This window comes from Hylobates moloch, unplaced genomic scaffold, assembly GCF_009828535.3.
Source record: "Hylobates moloch isolate HMO894 unplaced genomic scaffold, HMol_V3 SCAFFOLD_16, whole genome shotgun sequence".
Taxonomy (NCBI): Eukaryota; Metazoa; Chordata; class Mammalia; order Primates; family Hylobatidae; genus Hylobates; species Hylobates moloch.
This window is the reverse complement of record NW_026652291.1, coordinates 32,369,197-32,390,098: the sequence shown is the minus strand read 5'-3', so window position 1 is coordinate 32,390,098 and position 20,902 is coordinate 32,369,197. Positions and strand designations below refer to the sequence as shown.

Below are 20,902 nucleotides of genomic sequence, written 5' to 3'. Positions count from 1 at the left end.
GGTAGGGACAGGGTTCACTCACCACATTGCCCAGGCTGGGCTCGAACTCCTGGGCTTAAGTGATCCGCCCACCTTGGCCTCCCAAAGGGCTGGGATCACAGGTATGAGTGACCGCGCCTAGCCAGGACTATGTATTTTAAACCTAGGGAGTGAAAATCAGGACTAATACCCCATCTCTTCTACTGTGCGAGAGGATTCCTCAACAGACCCTGACCCGACAGCTGCCAGAGTGTAACCTGGAGAACCCAAGCTGTGAAACTGCTACTGCTGAGCCTTGCTCAGCCAATGCCACGGCTGCAGAAAGGGGGTCTGCCAGGGGACCCCGGCTGCAGGAAGGTGAGGAACAGCTCTAAGTACAGGATAAGTGGTGAGAATGTGGGGGCCCTCTAGTCACTAGACAGAATTCCATGACCGTCAGCTATTGCCTTCCTTACATAAAGGAATATTCATGATAAGCTCAAAGCTCTGGTCCCAGTCAGCACACTGATCTGGGTGGGGCATGCTATCTAGCGAAGGGCTGGAGACAACAGGCTGTGGTCATGAGACTGACATCCACTGGACAGGATCATGGTTTGGGGGTACTTGGTTATGGTGTTTTTTGTTTTTTTGGTTTTTGAGATGGAGTCTCACTTTGTCGCCCAGGCTGGAGTGCAGTGGCGCGATCTTGGCTCACTGCAAGCTCCGCCTCCCGGTTCATGCCATTCTCCTGCCTCAGCCTCCCGAGTAGCTGGGACTACAGGCACCCGCCACCACACCCGGCTAATTTTTTTGTATTTTTAGTAAAGATGGGGTTTCACCGTGTTAGCCAGAATGGTCTTGATCTCCTGACTTCGTGATCTTCCCCCCTCGGTCTCCCAAAGTGCTGGGATTACAGGCGTGAGCCACCGTGCCTGGCCTTTTTTTTTTTTTTTTTTTTTTTTTTAAGCAGTTTCACTCTTGTTGCCCAGGCTAGTGTGCAATGGTGCAGTCTCAGCTCAGTGCAACCTCCGCCTCCCAGGTTCAAGCAATTCTCCTGCCTCAACCTCCCGAGTAGCTGGGATTACAAGATTGTGCCACCACACCCAACTAATTTTTTGTATGTTTAGTAGAGATGGGGTTTCTACATGTTGGTCAGGCTGGTCTTGGACTCCCGACCTAAAGTGATCCCCCCTGCCTTGGCCTCCCAAAGTGCTGAGAAAATAGGCATGAGCCACCACACCCAGCCAGCTATGGTTTTGAAAAAGTTCTTATTTGTCAGAGTAAAAGACTGCAGTATTTGCAGGTAAAATATTACTGCCCTTGAAACATGCCCCTTACTTGGCCTCTGCTTGGAAAGCCACCATCAGCTGGAGAGAGACGTTGGCCAGAAGGAACTGATGGAATGAGAGGAAAGAGCCAGCACAGTTGAGATGCAGGAAGATTCCTTTATGATGGCGAATTGGATGGTACACAGTTCTAGAGTAGGGCCCCAGTCACTGGGCCCCAGGAGGCAGGAGGAGCAGGGCTGAGAGGGACGACACACTCCAGGGCTCATGTCACACCGATACGCACACCAGGAATGACCGCCGCCATATACTTCCCTAAAGCTCAACCCACCCACCAGTTCAGTCAAGAATTACACTTTAATTCGTGTTTGGCCACTGAAGATCAAATCCACCATGATGACAGGATTTCAGCACAACGGGCCCTTTCCAGTCATGACAGACAGAGATGTCCAGGCTCTTGAGGAGAAACAAAAGTTCCTTTGACTTCTCTTGCAAGGACCAAAGAGATAAATTTTTTCTTTACGATCTGTTGAAATATTTATATAGACTTTTAAAAACAACTAACAGTCCATCCTGTGCTCAGTTTCCCTGGAAGGTTTCTCCTGATCGCCCCTCCGAGAGCTAGAGGGGTTGTGTGTCTGGGAACAAAGGATTAAGACACTTTAAAATAAGCAATGAAAATCCTAGTGCGACACTCAGAAGCAGATGGTGGGCTCGAGGGGGCTGAGGGGTGGGAGGCGGGTGCTTCGATTGAGGAGCTGGGCGCCGCCTTTTGGGAAAGCTGAGTGGAGACAGAAGCGTCGGGGCAGGAAATCCTGCTGGGGAAGGCTCAGTTCCTTCCTTGCTGTTCCCTGGGGACCAGGGACAGCACGGCCCCTGCATTTCTACTTCTCAGGGCCGAAGACCCGACCTCTGACCCTCCACCCACTCCGGTGACCTGCACGCTAAGTTGGGTGGTCTCTGACTAAAACAGGCTTAAGCCAAGAATTGGGATTCGACTCCCAGGAGACCCAGGGAGAATTCCCTTCAGGCTGTTTCAGGCAGGAAGGACCAGGAAGGCTCACTCCCCAGGCAGCTGACAGGCATGGAGGGAAGAGCCAAGGACAGGAGAGGCCTCCAAGGCTCCAAGAGCAGCAGAGGAAGGGGCCAGCCACGCGGTGGCCGTGGGCCTGGCTCGGCTCGTGAGGAAGACGTGCTGCCACTGCCACCTCATCCCGTGTGGAGGAGACTGTGCGAAGTCTTCGCAGCCAGCGGCAGCCTCGATACGCCCCGAGTGCCTTTCATATGTATATATGAGAGAGATATATACACATATATATTCATTATTTTTAACTGAAATAAATGCAACGGATTCAGGTTCATTCCCCTTTGCGATGAGTTGCTCGGTCCCCTGCCCTGAGGGGTTCACACCTTCGGGCCTGCCGCCAGGCTCACCCCCACTGAGGGAAAGTGGCCCTGGGATGCGGAGAGGAGAGGACACACACCACAGCAGGTGACCGGGAGGAGGGCCTACCTCGCAAGACTGTTTCTAACCCTGAGAACCTAAGGAATTGTGAAGGACTCGGAGAGGGGGCTGGGGTTAAAGGTCACCGGGCTTTTTATTGCAGTTGAAGCAGACTCGGACGGGATGGTCCCAGCCACGAGAAGGGACAGCCCGGCGGTCATGGGAGCACTCATCACAGAAGCCCTGTCCGCAGGCCCGGCAGTGGTGCTTGGAGAGCTTGATGCTGAACTCCTTCCGGCAGTTGTGGCAGTGCAGGATTTCGTGGTCAGGCACCCAATACGCAGGCCTGGCCGCGTCCTTTACCAGACCTAAGGCAGGGAACAATGGTCAGGACACCCAAAGCCCAATACCCCAAGGCCCAACTAACAAGAGGGCATCCTTGGATGCTTACTGGCTTATAATCCCAACTGCACACAGAACTGCTGACAGAACTTTTTAAAAATGCAGAAACCCAGGCTCTGCCACTCACATCCAGATCAGAGTCTTTGGGGCTGTAGCATAGGCACTGATTTTCCCTTTTCCTTTTTCCTTTTTCACATTTTTAAAGATTTTTTGGAGTGAGAGTCTCATTCTGTCGCCCAGGTTGGAGTGCAATAGCACGATTTCGGCTCACGACAACCTCTGCCTCCTGGGTTCAAACAATCTTCCCACCTCAGCCTCCCAAGTAGCTGGGACTGCAGGCGTGCACCACCACACCTGGCTAATTTTTGTAGAGACAGGGTTTCACCATGTTGTCTGGGCTTGTCTTGAACTCCTGGTCTCAAGTGATCTGCCCACCTCAGCTTCCCAAAGTGCCAGGATTGTAGGCATAAGATTATAGGCATGAGCCACCATGCCCCTTCTTTCTCTTTTGTGACAGGGTCTCACTCTGTTGCCCAGGCTGGTCTCAAATTCCTGGGACTCAAGGGACCCTCCCGCCTGAGCCTCCCAAGTAGCTAGGATTATAGGCATGCAACCCCACACCCAGCTCCTTGATATTTATATATCTATGAAGCCCTCCTTGTAAACTGAAGGGGCAGCCGTGTTAAGAACCCCTGGAGGAACTATAAAGAAGTCTGGGCTCTGGAGTCAGACACTCAAATCCCAATTCTACTGAGATCAGGTTAATCAGCAGCTGCTGGATTAAGAAAGGTTAGCTAAGGCTGGGCATGGTGGCTCACACCTATAATCCCAGCACTTTGGGAGGCAGAGGCGGGCAGACCACTCAAGGTCAGGAGTTCGGGACCAGCCTGGCCAACATGGTGAAACCCTGTCTCTACTAAAAATACAAAAATTAGCCGGGCGTGGTGGTATAATCCCAGCTACTTGGGAGCCTGAGGCATGAGAATCGCTTAAACCTGGGAGGTGGAGGTTGCAGTGAGCCAAGATCACGCCACTGCACTCCAGCCTGGACAATAGCAAGAGTTAATCTCAAAAAAAAAAAAAAAAGAAAAAGAAAAAAAAAAGAAAGGTTAGCTAACCTCTCAGGGGCTTACTCATCTTTAACAACCCACCTTCAAGAGCTGTGATGAGGTTGAGAAGAAAGAACATGCCTGACACACTGGCCTGGTACTCAACACCCTGTGGGTGCTCAGAATGGGAGCACTTGGTGAGCACAGCCAGAAGGCTATGCTCTGCCTTCTGTGCCAAGGACAGTTCTTGCCTCTCCCAGGTACCCCTGGGGACAGATGCAACCTGAGATTTAAGCCTGGGCAAATCCAGCAATTCCTACATCATCTACTCACTTTGTGAGCTGCAATGAGGAAATCTGCTCCAGGCCATTTTCATCACTACCCATTTTTGCTCACTCCCCTACAATGTGCCACGCTGCCCCAGGCCTGGCCAGCCTTGCCTAAGCCCACCAAGCCCTGGTTGATTTCCCTCCCTCTCCCCGTCACCATCCTGAATACAAATACCCCTCACATCCAGGGCTGGGTAGCTATTTTAAATCTTTTTTTTTTTTTTCGAGACAGTCTCGCTCTGTTGCCCAGGCTGGAGCGCAGTGGTGCGATCTTGGCTCACTGCAAGCTCCACCTCCCAGGTTCATGCCATTCTGCCTCAGCCTCCCTAGTAGCTGGGACTACAGGCACCCACCACCATGCCTGGCTAATTTTTTTTGTATTTTCAGTAGAGACTGGGTTTCACCGTGTGTTAGCCAAGACGGTCTTGATCTCTTGACTTCGTGATCCGCCTGCCTCGGCCTCCCAAAGTGCTGGTATTACAGGCGTGAGCCACGGTGCCCGGCCAGCTATTTTAAATCTTAAACTACTAACGGTTTGGCTGGTGTGACTAAAGATAGCCATAGAATCTTTCACCCACTTTCCATCTTTGACACTCCTGCCCCCTCCCTTAAATCTAGACAAACCCTGTGATGGCAGCAGACTCCAGGAGATGACAGCAGAAGTGTCTGTCTGCAGTCCTAGGCCTTAAGAGATGGGCAGCTTCAGCCAGGCACAGTGGCACACGCCTGTAATCCCAGCACTTTGGGAGGCCAAGGCGGGTGGATCACCTGAGCTCAGGAGTTCAGGACCAGCCTGGTCAACATGGTGAAACCCCGTCTCTACTAAAAATACAAAAATTAGCTGGGCATGGTGGCACGTGCCTGTAATCCCAGCTGCTTGGGAGGCTGAGGTAGGAGAATTGCTTGAACCTGGAAGACGGAGGTTGCAGTGAGCCAAGATCGCACCACTGCACTCCAGCCTGGGTGACAGAGTGAGACTCCATCTCAAAAAAAAAAAAAAAAAAAAGAGATGGGCAGCGTCCACTTCCTGTCTCTTGGAACATTAACTCGGGGAACCCTGACATCATTTAAGAAGTGCCAAAGAAACCACTGAAGAGGCCTGGAGAATGCAGAGGCCAGGTGAGGCTCTGCTACACACAGCCTCCCAACTGTCCCTGCCAAGGCACCCAGCTTGTAAGTGAGGTCAGCTTGGATCCTTGAGACCACTCCAGCTACCACCCTGGAATATCAGGTAGTAACTAGAGCCAACGCCACTTGGAGCTGAATAATTACCCTTCCTGACTTCTAGACCTATAAAGACATCAAAGATGGCTGTTTTAAGCCTTTACATTTTAAGGTAGCTCGTTACACAGCACTAGATGCTGTAAGAGAATGGCTTCCAGGAATAAACATGAAACTACTAAGGCATTCAGCAGAATCAAGCAAATGTGTGGCATTGTGTAATTGATTCCTTTACCGCCCATCTCAATCTAGGTTAGCAAGCCTTTACAAAGTGACAGCCCAGGGCACCTGAAACCCCTCAACCCCCATCCACTACCCCCAAGAGAAGCACTGCCAGGCCCACCTAGTGGTATGTCAATGGCTGTCACCACGGCTCCCAGAGTGTTCTGCACGGCCTCGCCCACCTTCCGAGCAATGAGTGTTCCACCTTCATCGTCCACCTGCGCCTCAGTAACAGCTGTAGACAATAATAAAGGAAATGCCGTCACCTCCAAGTCCTCTCCCAAATGGAAAACTCAGGGACCAATAGCAGAACGCTTCTGGATTCTGGTCCCAGACACCACTGTGCTGTCCTGCAACTATTGCAAGGGTCTGTGCTGTGGGTCAGGTCAGCCCAGACTCTGAAATTAGATGACATCTGTTAGTCCTTTATCTGCAACCTTCTGGGGCTCCTTTATAACACTTCTTTTAAAGTAAGGCAGAAAGGTTCTAGGAGCGAAAACTAGAACCTTCTCAAAGGAGAAGACTAGTCTAAGCCATCTCTGGTAAACACTGCAGCCTTTTCAGAACTCCGTTGCTGTGTGCGCATTCCCTTCCCCCAGAAGCACCTCTGCAGCTGATAATGCAGGACAGGTTCGAGCCCCTGAGGAACAGCACCCATAGGACACTGTTAATAAGGAGCTTAGAGGCTGACTGGCCAAGACCAGAAGTACTCTCACAAGGGAGATGTGGTTATGAGCGGGATTAGGGCGTCTGGATATCCAGTTCTTAGCACCCAGGGCCAAGGCAGGAGGTTCTCCCCTCCACCCCTGCAGCTCCCAGGCCCCACGTTACCTAACTGGACATTCCTGGCTTCGTAGCAGTTGTCACACACCCGCACTGGTGCAGGGCCCCAGCCCCGCTCAGGCACTGGCCGAGTCTTTGATGAACAGCTGTCACAGAAGCCCTCCCCACAGGCTCGGCAGTGATGCTTAGTGTCGTTATCTTTAAAGGACGTCGCACACTTGTTGCAGCTCTGTTCCAAGCCCAAAACAAAACAGAGGAGGTAGGTATGGTACATGTCTGCTCAGCTGAGAAAGCCAACAAGACCCCGGAGCAAGCAGAAACTAAGGCAGGTGGTGCTAGCTCAACAAGGACAAAAGCTTTCTAGTAACGCGTTATCTGAGAGTGGAAAGGAAGCCTAGTGGACAGTGAGTTTCCTTTCACTAAGTGTCTGGGTTGAAGCTGGGTGCTCTCTTGCTCTGGGTGCTGTAGCATTAATGGATCAAGCTGAGGATGACCCTAAATAACCTCTAAAGACCCCTTTTCCTCCAGATTCTTACCTGCATCCTCACATATCTGAGCAATATTCACTGGTCGTCACACACAAGGAAACTAAAACTCACCAGAGAGAAAATACTTGCAGGAAAACACGAAGGGAAATCAATGGGCAAAGAGAAAACTGGCTGCCTCAACGACTCCTCCCCTTGTACTCACAAAGCTCACTGCACTGGCAGAAAATGTTTGTGTCTCCCTCACAGAACAAGCTTAGCACAGGGCAAAGCGGCATTAAGTAGGATGGGCTGTGCCAGGGGTGGAGGGGCATCCTGCCACACCATACCAGAATCTGGGAGTTGGGCCTCCAGTAGGCAGGGGCGATCTGGTCTGTCAGCCAGGAAGTCACAGCCTTGGTGGGTCCAAGGCTAAGCTCGGACACCGACTGAGCCATGAAGTTCATCCCGTCCAACAGGCGCTGGGCAGCATTGTTGTTGTCCTTCAGAAACCCATCAGTCTGAAATGAAAACGCAGGCTTCCATCATGCTCTGAGAAGGGAGTGAAAGGAAGGGGGAAGAGGGATGTTTGGTGAGTTGCACACTCACCGTGGCCAACTCAGAACCACTAACTCCCTGGCAGGGAAGAACCAGGAATCCCTCCGGCTTTATTCTCTTCAAAGTGACCATAAGACTTGATGTGTAGCTGTTCAATTCAGGACTTACTAAGCCCATATAATACAGGAGATGACACCTCCTCCAGGGGGCCCCCCACCGCAGGGTGAGTTAAGAACCTTTCCTCTCAGTTCTTCTAATACTTGGACATCTCTAGGAATCCTATTTCTGTGTGTCTAAGTACAATATCCATTTATGTATCTGACTCCCTATTAAACTCTGAACTCCCTGACAATAACTCTTTGTCATTTTTGTATTTTGTAAAGTAATTAGCTCAATGCTGGGCACAAGGTACACAACAATGTATGCTGAATAATGAATGAAAGAAGGAAGGAAGGAATGAGCAAACGAACAGCAGGGAAGGCATCTGTATCCTCCTAATTTCGAGGACTGTGAAGAATGTGACCTGAGAGTAAATTACTGCAGTCCTGTTTTCCTGGAACATAAACTATCTTACCACCTTTACTTTCTCGCTATAAGGCCACGTTAAATCCTTGGGACAGAACGGCATAAACCATTATGCCAAGGTGGTGGGCTCCCATAATGAGACTACTATATAATAACAGATTTCAGTGGGTCTGAAAATTAGAAAAAGGAGGAGAAAAATAAGGAAATCGGCGCAGTGGCTCACGCCTGTAATCCCAGCACTTTGGGAGGCCGAGGTGGGTGGATCACGAGGTCAAGAGATCGAGACCATCCTGGCCAACATGGTGAAACTATCTACTAAAATACATCTCTACTAAAAATACAAAAATTAGCTTGGGCGTGGTAGCACGCGCCTGTAATCCCAGCTACTCGGGAGGCTGAGGCAGGAGAATTGCTTGAACCCAGGAGGTGGAGATTGCAGTGAGCCGAGATCACACCACCGCACTCCAGCCTAGGTGACAGAGCAAGACTCCGTCTCAAAAAAAAAAAAAAAAAAAAAATTTAAAAAATAAGAAAAATAAGGAAATCTTCAGTTTTATGGTACCTATAGGATCCAGGAAAGCTCAGGAGGGGACCTGCAGGTAGGACTCCTAGGCTGAACGATGGCTTTAGGAATCACCCAGCGAGGACAATGACACAGGGTAAAATAAGTCCCTCGGGGAAAATCACTTGCCTTTTTTCCATGAAAGGAAAAGGTTTTGGATTTGTTGTGATTTATGGACAATGCTAAGTGTGAACAGTGATTTAATGCAAAATGAAAGCATGATATCACTGCCCCATAAACAGGTTTGTATTTCTGACATCTGGAATTCAAAAGTCAAATTAAAAAATAATCATTAGGCTGGGTGTGGTGGCTCACGCCTGTAATCCCAGCCCTTTGGGAGGCCAAAGTGGGCGGGTCACCTGAGGTCGGGAGTTTGAAACCAGCCTGACCAACATGGAGAAACCCTGTCTTTACTGAAAACACAAAATTAGCCGGGTGTGGCAGTCATGCCTGTAATCCCAGATACTCAGGAAGCTGAGGCAGGAGAATTACTTGAACCCAGGAGGTGGAGATTGCAGTGAGCCAAGATCTCACCATTGCACTTCAGCCTGGCGAACAAGAGCAAAACTCCGTCACAAAAAAAAAAAAAGAAAAAAAGATTAAGGGTCTATAGGAATCCCAAGAATATACTTCAAGAAAATTTCCTAAAACAAAAAAATGGCTTTCTTACACGAAGATGGTGACTAGCATTTTAATGATTTTTTTAAAAAGGTGGAAATAAAACTAAATAAAATAGCATTATGAGAAAAAAAGCATGTAAATATTTGCATCTAGAAAAACATACACATATAGAAAATGAATGAGTAGAACACGGAAAAACGTTTTATTTGCCAAAGGAGTAAAACTATAGATTTTTAGTTTATTTCATTTAAAGTTGTACTTCTAATATATATGCAAGAAAAAATAAAAACAATTAAAGGTCTAGAGAACAAAAAAGCTCTCCAGATCATGCCTTTCTAAACCACCAACATTCTGAAATTCACGGTTAACCTTAATTTTAAGCAGGTTCCAGTTTTCTACACACATGAAAAACTGAACGACACAAGATAAAGAAAAACAGAGAAATCCAACAGTTCTTACTCCCGGCCACACATGCACAATCTCTGTCCGCACCACCGTATCCACAGGATCTTGGTTTCCAAACCAGTACTGCCGACTACGATAGACCACGCCACAGGTAGGACATTCGATCACATACCTACAAGGAAGATAAATCAATACTGTTACCCAGCCAGGTGCCTGGGGAGACAAACACACCAGAAAACCTTTAGCCATGTTGTTTAAACTCACCCAGACCAGGCATATTTTGCGAGACCCATCCAGGGGGAGTCAGTGGAAGCAGATGTTTTGGGCACTACACTGACTTCCTCGCCTCTCTCATAGCAGGCCTGAAACAGGAAACACTCTGCTAGCTTATTGTTTGTCTTTTGCTTTTTTTTTTTTTTTTTTTTTTTTTTAATAGACACAGGGTTTTACCAGCCCAGGCTGGTTGCGAACTCCTGGGCTCAAGCAATCTGCCCGCCTCAGCCTCCCAAAGTGCCGATATTATAGGTGTGAGCCGCCATGCCCGGCCTTCTGCTAGCTTTTCCTATGTACACCACAGCCCCCACATCCATCCCAACCCTCCACAAACCAAACCAGCTAAGAGACTTTCAGACACTGTGTTTAGCACCTCAGAAGAAGGTTCATTCCTCTAAAGAAGTCAGTGCCCGGAGTGGTAATGAACTCAGTGTTTGTCCATCCCAGGCCCAAAAACTGGGCTTTAAATTATATACCTGTCACGGACAGGAGGACAATCCAAAACTAGTTTCCTGAAGAGGACTTCTGCTCTTTTTTTTTTTTTTTTTTTTTTTTTTTTTTAGAGAGGGGTTCTTGCTATATTGCCTAGGCTGGTCTCAAACTCTTGGGTTCAAGTGATTCTTACACCTCATCTTTTTAAAAAAATCAATAAATCCTGTCATTTCTACCTCTTAAGTATATCTTAAGTCTATCTATTGGCTTCTGTTATTCCTCACTAGTCTAAGCCTTCAGAATCTTTTTCTTGGACTATGGCATTAACCCCTTTACTGATTACCCTACTTGTTCTTTTTTTTTTTTACATACTTTAAGTTTTAGGGTACATGTGCACAACGTGCAGGTTTGTTACATATGTATACATGTACCATGTTGGTGTGCTGCACCCATTAACTCGTCATTTTAAGAATAAATGTTCGGCCGGGCGCGGAGGCTTATGCCTGTAATCCCAGCACTTTGGGAGGCCAAGGCGGGTGGATCACAAGGTCAAGAGATCAAGACCATCCTGGCCAAGATGGTGAAACCCTGTCTCTACTAAAAAAAAAATACAAACATTAGCGTAGTGGGGAGTGACTGTAGTCCCAGCTACTCGGGAGGCTGAGGCAGGAGAATCGCTTGAACCTGGGAGGTGGAGGTTGCAGTGAGCTGAGATCGCACTACTGCACTCTAGCCTGGCGACAAAGGTCTCAAAAGGTCAGGCAGTGGCTCACGCCTGTAATCCCAGCACTTGGGGAGGCCTAGGCAGGTGGATTACCTGAGATCAGGAGTTCGAGATCAGCCTGGCCGACATGGTGAAACCCCGTCTCCACTAAAAATACAAAAATTAGCTAGGCATGGTGGCACACGTCTGTAATCCCAGCTACTCAGGAGGCTCAGGCAGGAGAATTGCTGCAGCCCGGGAGGTGGAGGTTGCAGTGAGCCAAGATTGTGCCACTGCACTCCAGCCTGGCTGACAGAGCAAGACTCTGTCTCAAAAAAAAAAAAAAAAAAAAAGAATGAATGTTTGATATAAATTACCCTTACATACAAGCTCTACAGAATAAGAAGAAAATAAGCTTAAAACAGTAAGCAAAGGGACTCTCACCAATGAAGACATGTGAGTGCTTTTTGTTAGAGCTGGAGAGAAGTTCCAGAAATATTCAATTTGAATATCAAATACTTCGGCATGAAGCAAAAAATGGCCCCAAGATAGTCTTGCCAAAGAAAGAGTGGTCAGCAAGCCCGCTGCTGACGCAGGGAGGAGCTCAGAGGACTCACCTTGCAGGTATACACTCGGTTGTCATACTGGTGGGAGTATCTGCAGCGGCTCTTGGCTTCATGAGGCACTCCTTCCTTCCCATGATTCATGCTGTTCTTACATCCAACCCTGAATGAAGCCCAAAGACTGACAATGAGATGCTAAAGGAGCCAGTGCCACTTACACAGAACAGTCTGACCCTGAGCCAGGCACAAGGCCACGACCAGACCTTGATTACTAACTGGGCCTCAGATGCTGAACACAGAAAGGGTAGCCGGAAACCCACATGCCTCTTTGTTACACTTGCAATCAACAGCACTACAGAGGCACAGCGACTACTATCCTTGTATGAGGACACAGGGGAAAAAGAAATCTCAGCCAGGCACGGTGGCTCACGTCTGTAATCCCAGTACTTTGGGAGGCCGAGGGGGGCAGATCACTTGAGGTCAGAAGTTCAAGACCAGCCTAGCCAACGTGGTGAAACGTCGACTCTACCAAAAATACAAAAATTAGCCGGGCATGGTGGCGGGCACCCATAGTCCCAGGTACTCGGGAGGCTGAGGCAGGAGAATCACTTGAACCCAGGAAGTGGAGGTTGCAGTGAGTTCGAGACCAGCCTGACCAACATGGAGAAACCCCGTCTCTACTAAAAATACAAAAAAATTAGCCAGGCATAGTGGCTCATGCCTGTAATCCCAGCTACTCAGGAGGCTGAGGCAGGAGAATCGCTTGAACCCAGGAGACGGAGGTTGCAGTAAGCCAAGATCACACCGCTATACTCCAGCCTGGGCAACAGCGAGACTCTGTCTTAAAAAAAAAAAAAAAAATACACCCAGAAATCTCTTCTTGGAAAAACTACCTGTCCCCTCAGCAGAAATGAAGGAGCCATAAGATACCAACTTGACCAGAGAGGAAACCTGAACGGCTCTCAGAAGACTCAAAAAATCCAAACAAGATGAAATGGAACATTTACCCAGAACAGGCTGCCAAGATGCAAAATGAAAACCAACCCCAAAATTTGGCAATGCATTAAGGGGAGGCTTAGGCTGAACAAACCTTCCAAATGAACAATGAGCTCTGCCATCCTGACAATGCAAAAACAGAGATCAGGACTTTAGAATTTCCCTGATAAAAGGGAAAGTTCCAGAAATCCTGGGGAGGCTCACAATGGGAAAGCAATGATCCAACAGTGCTTAAGCCTCTTGTGCTGGGCTCATGGGGCATGCAAAAAGGAAGGTAAGTCACGCTGGCAACTAACATCCCTCTCCCCTTTCTAAACTGAACTCTCCAAGATAATCCTTAGTTCTCCCTTGCCCAGGCTGTATAATCCAAGAGCCAGGTCTTTTTCTCGGCAAGGCCAGAGGTGGTTCTGCATGCAGCAGGTGGCCTACAGGACTCAAAGCGAAATGACCATTCATAACAGATGTAGGTCAGGTCTACTCCTGTAAAAGGGCAAGTGTGCAGGACAGCGTGGTTCTGGTAGGAGCAAAGACAATTTGGTAGTGAAGAGAGTGGGAGGGATTGTCTACAGGACATGGAGACTGCCATCTGACCTGGACACACTGCATTTAAATCCCCTGGGGCCCATCAGGCAAGTCACCACACTGATTTAACAGCCATCAACAGTTCAAACTAATCCAGTGATCCTCAAAGGGTGGTCCCCATGAACAACATCAGTATCACCTGAGAATTTATTTATTTATTTATTTATTTATTTTGAGACAGAGTCTCACTCTGTCACCCAGGCTGGAGTGTAGTGGCATGATCTCATCTCACTGCAAGCTCCGCCTCCCAGTTCACACCATTCTCCTGCCTCAGCCTCCCGAGTAGCTGGGACTACAGGCGCCAGCCACCGTGCCCAGCTAATTTTTTTGTATTTTTAGTAGAGACGGGGTTTCACCATGGTCTTGATCTCCTGACCTCGTGACCCACCTGCCTCCACCTCCCCAAGCGCTGGGATTACAGGCGTGAGCCACCGTGCCCGGCTGAGAATTTATTAAATTTATTAAAATGCAAACTCCCAGGCCCTACCTCAGACCTACTGAATTAGAAACTGTGGAGGGGGCACCCAATGATCCTGCCCTTCAGGTTTTTCTGATGCATGCTAAAATTTGCAGATCACTGCTCTAACTGTAACAAAGTGCGGTCCACAAACCAGCAGCACAGCCATCACCCGGGAGCTTGACAGAAACTCAGAATCTCAGGTTTCACCCAGACCTGATTCAGAATCTGCATTCTAACAGAATCTCAAGGTGATGCATATGCAATGGAAGTTTCAGAAGCACTGTCCCAACTCAATGTCCTCAGCTCAGGCTCCACTTTAGAATCCTCCGAGGAGCATCTTAAACATACCAATGCAGAGGTCCTACACACCACCTGTTAAATTAGAATCCCCGAATGTGGTGCCCTGGCCTCAATAATTTTGAAAGCTCCCCAGAAAATTCTAATGTGCTCTAAACATTTGCCCTAATAGTGAAAGGAATCGGGATCAATACCTACCCATAGTGCTTTGCACAGGGGGGCACTCAAATATCACTTGAATAATTGGAATACTATGAATAAGTGACTGGAAGCTCTGGTAGAAGAAACACAGAAAAGCAGGCAACCCAAAGTTTTCTGCCCTAAAAACCTCCCAAACCAGAAGCTGGTCAATTTCACATCTATACCAGCTGGAATTTCCAGGAGATTCTTCACCACCATGTGTCCTTCAAGCTCTTGCTACCTCAGAAGTGTGGTTCCTAGACCACCAGGATCTTGTGGGAATATGGGAGTGTACCATTTTGGATAATTTAAATCACAACCTGTAATTTAGCAAGACCCCAGGGATCTGCATCCACACCGAAGTCTACGAAGCACCACTCAAAGGCTCTTTTCTCAAGGTATGGGTTGGGGGGTGGGGGAGTGGCCTTACTTACCCACAGCTGAGGCACAAGGAGGAGCAGGTGAAATACTCATCTGGAAAAAAGGAGCTGTGCGCCATCTGGTCATCGGGGATCTCACCGCTGAAGCGGTCGCTTAGTGCCTGCCAAGGAGGGAAGGTGACGTATGATGGCACTCAGTAGAGAGCTCCACGCTTTGGCCCCCCACTGCAGGCACCGTACAAGCAACACAGGCACAGAGGAAATCCAGTAATTTCTGCTCATTACCCTTGACCTTTCTGACCCAACTCACATCAGTCCTTACCATGGGAAACCTTGGAAAGAACCAGCCCATTCCCCAAGACGTCAAGATAAGCAAAGTTACTGTTCTCCCCTAATTGCCTTCCAGGTTATAAACACCTCACACCACTCAGTCTTTTATTCAAGACCACCACAAATAATGACTAATGCCCATTTCATCTATGTGAGGCTAGAACCAAGAAACCAAGACTCACGAGGATGGCTCCTCTTTAAGCCACAGGCAGAGCCCAGATGTGATCTGTGAGTTTCCCGGGCTTCTATCCCAGTTATAACCACAGGCACTCACTTGGAGTTTACCAGGCCATAGACAAACTCAAAGCAGGAAAAATGTCACCAGAAAAAAAAAAAAAAAAACAAGAAGAATTATTATAGTGTTTGCTAGTCATTTATCAACTCTACCAACCCCCAAAACAGACATTACCCAAAGGACAGCAAATGGCCAAAATAAATGCCAGGAAGATAACATATCCACAAAGCAAACTGAAAATTTCAGGTTGAAATGCAGCTTCCATTTCTAATCCTATCTTCACTTATTACTGGATATTGAAAGTATTCCTCAGGCTAATTACAGAAAGGCGCTTTCTACGCTTTAGAAATCACTACGTACATGCTGCTCCGAGCTTCTAACTTTCAGTCCAGCCCCAGTGTGAAGCAGCCAGGCATTATCCAAGGGAAAATAAGGGAAAGGTGCCTTAACAAAAGGACAATATGTTACTTCCTTCAGTAAAAGGGCAGAAGAGAATTTTAAAGGAGATCTGGAAAAAGGGCAGGTTAGATTTTAAACGAAGAACAATTAGAACTACTTCTTTTTTTGAGACGGAGTTTTGCTCTTGTTGCCCAGGCTGGAGTGCAATGGCACAATCTTGGCTCACTACAACCTCTGCCCCCAGGGTTCAAGAGATTCTCCTGCCTCAGCCTCCCAAGTAGCTGGGATTACAGGCACCCACCACCACACCCGGCTAATTTTTTGTATTTTTAGTAGAAATGGGGTTTCACCATGTTGGCCAGGCTGGTCTCGAACTCCAGGCCTCAGGTGATCCACCCACCTCGGCCTCAAAGTTCTGGGATTACAGAGGTAAGCCACCACGCCCGGCCAAACAATTAGAACTTGTTATGCAAGGTTCCTTTTCCTGTTTCCAATGCAGTCTTTTTTTTTTTTTTTAATTATCCTTTAAGTTCTAGGGTACATGTGCACAACATGCAGGTTTGTTACATATGTATACATGTGCCATGTTGGTGTGCTGCACCCATTAACTCGTCATTTATATTAGGTATATCTCCTAATGCTATCCCTCCCCCCTCCCCCCACCCCATGACAGGCCTCAATGTGTGATATTGCCCTTCCTGTGTCCAAGTGATCTCATTGTTCAATTCCTACCTATGAGTGAGAACATGCAGTGTTTGGTTTTCTGTCCTTGCGATAGTTTGCTGAGAATAATGGTTTCCGGCTTCATCCATGTCCCTGCAAAGGACATGAACTCATCCTTTTTTACGGCTGCATAGTATTCCATGGTGTATATGTGCCACATTTTCTTAATCTAGTCTATCATTGATGGACATTTGGGTTGGTTCCAAGTCTTTGCTATTGTGAATAGTGCCGCAATAAACATATGTGTGCATGTGTCTTTATAGCAGCATGATTTATAATCCTTTGGGTATATACCCAGTAATGGGATGGCTGGGTCAAATGGTATTTCCAGTTCTAGATCCTTGAGGAATCGCCACACTGGTTGAACTAGTTTATGGTCCCACCAACAGTGTAAAAGTGTTCCTATTTCTCCACATCCTCTCCAGCACCTGTTGTTTCCTGGCCATCAGAGAAATGCAAATCAAAACCACAATGAGCTACCATCTCACACCAGTTAGAATGGTGATCATTAAAAAGTCCAATGCAGTCTTAACACCAGGAGTTGCAAACTCAAATCCCTACAAAGGCACGTAATATCAATGTTGAGTCAGGTCAGGTGTAGGATCAGAACAGTGGCAAGGAGTGGGTCAAACTGAAAGTACACAACTCACCCAGGGACATTCTCATTCAGGTCCTGCAGGGCTACTGCAGAGGCCATACCATAGAACACCGTCTGTCAGCGATGGCTGACCAAGCGGCAACCCTGGATTTCAAACAACAAAAAAAATGGTCTGACAAATAATGCATAAGTCCTATACTTCTTGGGGGTACTTTGGTAAAGAGTTAAAACATGGAGCCGGGCACGGTGGCTCATGCCTGTAATCCCAGCACTTTGGGAGGCCGAGGTGGGTGGATCACGAGGTCAGGAGTTCAAGACCAGTCTGTCCAGCATGGTGAAACACCATCTCTACTAAAAATACAAAAATTAGCTGGGCGTGGTGGCAGGCGCCTGTAATCCCAGCTACTCAGAAGACTGAGGCAGGAGAATCATTTGAACCCGGGAGGCGGACGTTACAGTGAGCCAAGATCACGCCATTGCACTCCAGCCTGGGTGACAGGGCGAGACTCCGTCTCAAAAAAAAAAAAAAAAAATTGGAAACATGAAGATCATGAAAGAGGATATGAATGAATATACAGAAATGCTGAGAATAAATGAGAAGCAGGGCAAGTGGAATTACAAGTCGGCCTATACATTTCAGCCTATACAGCGTTCTCTCTTCTACTTCTACATGAGACTCATTCTTCAGGGATGTTTGTGGTCTCACCTCTTCCAATGAAGCCTCTCCAACCACATCACTCTCTGCCTTCTCTGACAGCCCATTGTACTCAATACTGTAACTCGGTATTAAGATGCAAAGCTATGGGCTTGCTGTATTTTATCTCCAGGACTAGATCATAAATACTGTGAAAGCAGCTTCCTACCTTTGCATCCTCCTCCAAATCCTAGCAAAGGTCCTAACAGGTACTCAGCTAGAACTGCTAGAATAAGTGCCCAGCACCAACTCCCCTTCACAAACCAACCTTGCCCTCCTCCTCTCCTGGCCCTGCCCTTGCCCTAGGCTTCTTTCATCCCATCCCCAGAGGTCCTCTCAAATTTAAGGCTAACTACTCCCTAACTGGCCAAATTACCAATAACTCTACAGGCTGTTTCTCAAACAGATATGTACAGAACACTCTGAGGACACCTGATGGGAAAAGGGAGCTTTTTATTGAGACAGAGTCTCACTCTGTGACCCAGGCTGGAGTGCAGTGGCATGTTCACAGCTCACTGCAGCATCACCCTCCTAAGCCCAAGCAAATCCTCTTCCTTCAGCCTCCCAAGTAGCTGGGATCACAGGCAAATGCCACCATGCCCCAATAATTTTTGTTTGTTTGTTTTTGTTTTGTTATTGAGACAGAGTCTCGCTCCGTCACCCATGTTGGAGTGCAGTGGCGTGATCTCGGCCCACTGCAACCTCTGCCTCCTGGTTCAAGCGATTCTCCTGCACCAGCCTCCCAAGTAGCTGGGATTACAGGCCCCTGCCACAATGTCTGGATAATTTTTTTTTTTTTTTTAAGTAGAGACAGGGTTTCACCATGTTGGTCAGGCTGGTCTCGAACTCCTGACCTCAAGTGATCCACCCAACTCAGCCTCTCAAAGTGCTGGGGTTACAGGCGTGAGCCACCACGCCTGACCAAGATGCTGAAGTATCTCATGAGATGATACAGAAACAAACAAAAAAAAGAGACAGCTAAGGAATATAGAAGCCACTATAGAAGGTATAGGGAACGCCAAAGAATAGCAATTATTATTTAAAAAAAAAAAAAAAGCAAATTATTTTTTATTATTTTCATTTTTTAAAATGAGACAGGGTCTTACTGTGTTGCCCAGGCTGGTCTCCTGGACTCAAGCCATTCTCCTGCCTCAGCTTTCCAAACTGCTGAGATTATAGGCGTGAGCCACTGCGCCCAGCCAAGAATAGCAATTTTTAGCCGCAGAGTTTTTCTTTTAAACAGGTAACTGAAAGGCTAGCCTAAGTACTGGTTTTCCTAAGGACAAATAATATCAAATTTGGCATGAGTGCAACAGCTGGGTTGAATTCACAGAGGATGCCAACCCCCAGTAAATAGGAAATTAGGATCCAATACAGCATAAGGTTCTTACTGTTTCAACCCAAGTGACCTGGTTCACTTCTCTGAAAGTTCTTCAGAGAAATGGGGGCATTTGTAAGTATCTCAAGGCTTGGTGTGAAACAATCTGCAGCCTGATTTGCCACAGTACATATGCCATCATTCCCTGCCCTAGACAAATTAACTGTTGGCTTATGTTGTCCAAGGTAACAGGTAACCTCTTATGACATAAGAAAGAGAAGAACTCCAGGCAAGCCAGCCTTCAGATGCTGGCCACCCACACTCTTGCATATGAAGTAAGAGAATAAGCATCTCACTCGTTCACAAGTCGCAGCCTGACTAATGAATCAGACCTTGACAAGTTTTAGGAGTCTTTACAAGAATCAAGAGTGTGGGAAAATAACAGTAACTGTTAAAAAAAAAAAAAAAAAATTCAACGTCAGCATGTTTCAGATGCAAGAGTAGGGAGAAACTCCTCCTTTAGAATCTAATTAGCTTTTCTTTTTTTTTTTTTTTTTGGAGACAGAGTCTCACTCTATCACCCAGGCTGGGTGCAGTGGCGTGATCTTGGCTCACTGCAATCTCCACCTCCCAAGTAGCTGGGACTACAGGCACGTGCCACCATGCCCAGCTGATTTTTGTATTTTTAATAGAGACAGGGTTTCACCATGTTGGCCAGGCTGGTCTCAAACTCCTGACCTCAAGTGATCCACCTGCCTCAGCCTGCAAAAATGTTGGGATTACAGGCGTGAGCCACTGCGCTAGGCCCTGATTTTTCTTTACATACCACCTGATCCATATACTTATTAGCAGGTTCAAAAATTCCAAACCTCACATCATTCCACAGCTTCTTGGGTTCTCCTCCTCCTGAGATCCCAAAGCTAGAAGAGAAAGGCAGAGAAGGGCCCACCTACCCCAAGAAAGCTTGGGAAAGCATTTGAGGCAAGTCTGGAAAAGGTTGCCTGGAGACCAGATGATCTTGAACTTTAGTTGCCTTGACAACAGTGTGGCTCTTTCTATTGTATCTATAGGGCTGGCCCCAGTCATCAAGGGCTAGCAATGAATTTCCTGACTCAAAACGGACACACTTCTGTAATCAATGACATCACACCCCAACAAAACATAACTTTATAAATACTTCATAAATGCTTCCCAATGTGACAGAATTGGAACGTAAAGAGTTTCTACATTTAGAGCTCAGAGGTTAAAGAAGGTACATAAAGGCTGGGCACAGTGGCTCACTCCTGGTAATCCCATCACTTTGGGAGGCCAAGGCAGACAGATACCTTGAGCTCAGGAGTTCAAGACCAGCCTGGGCAACATGCAAAAACCCTGTCTCTACAAAAAATACAAAAATTAGCCAGGTGTAGTGGCGTGTGCCTATTAGTCCTAGCTACTTGAGAGGCTGAGGTGGGAGGATGGCTTGAGCCCAGGAGGCAGAGGTTGCAATGAGTCTAGATGGTGCCTAGGGGACAGAGAGCCAGAACCTGTCTTAAAAAAAAAAAATTAAGACAAAATTACATAAAACCTATACAAATTCAACTATGAAATGGTTCTCCCAATTATTCAGAACTGTAAGTACAGACAACCATAGTTAACTCAATATTCAATTCCAGTATTGAATATTAATTCCTCTATTCGATAGAGACCTGAGCATTTGTTTCCTGTAAACAGGTTTATCTGCTCAGTGCAGGTACGCGCTGCTTGTAGGTATCTGGGCTGTTGCTATTGTGGACACTGAGCAAAGGAATCAAGAAATGGGACATAAGCCAGCTAGAAAGTAAGGGGCCTGGGGCCTGCACAACAGTGTGGCTGAATGACATCAAAAGTGATCCTGTCAGCAGGAGGAATAGGGAAACCACTCCCAGGTA

At 47.4% G+C, this 20,902-nt stretch overlaps 1 protein-coding gene across 3 annotated transcripts in view; it reads right to left on the bottom strand.

Moving 5' to 3' along the window:
• Positions 1 to 1,385: 1,385 nt before the first annotated feature.
• Positions 1,386 to 20,902, bottom strand: part of ZFYVE1 (zinc finger FYVE-type containing 1) — a 56,913-nt gene continuing 37,396 nt past the window's right edge. The window contains exons 5-13 of one of the 3 annotated variants that reach the window (XM_058429743.1): positions 14,750 to 14,856; positions 11,855 to 11,963; positions 10,094 to 10,191; positions 9,884 to 10,001; positions 7,509 to 7,679; positions 6,743 to 6,923; positions 6,033 to 6,146; positions 2,835 to 3,056; positions 1,386 to 1,882 (exon numbers count right to left, since the gene is read on the bottom strand). In XM_058429743.1, coding sequence (XP_058285726.1) covers positions 1,866 to 1,882; positions 2,835 to 3,056; positions 6,033 to 6,146; positions 6,743 to 6,923; positions 7,509 to 7,679; positions 9,884 to 10,001; positions 10,094 to 10,191; positions 11,855 to 11,963; positions 14,750 to 14,856 — 1,137 coding nt within the window. In that variant the 3' untranslated portion in view covers positions 1,386 to 1,865. Of the gene's footprint in view, positions 3,057 to 6,032; positions 6,147 to 6,742; positions 6,924 to 7,508; positions 7,680 to 9,883; positions 10,002 to 10,093; positions 10,192 to 11,854; positions 11,964 to 14,749; positions 14,857 to 19,866; positions 19,935 to 20,902 lie in introns of those variants that run through there. The other 2 variants (XM_058429744.1, XM_032179703.2) reach the window with 2 other exon arrangements.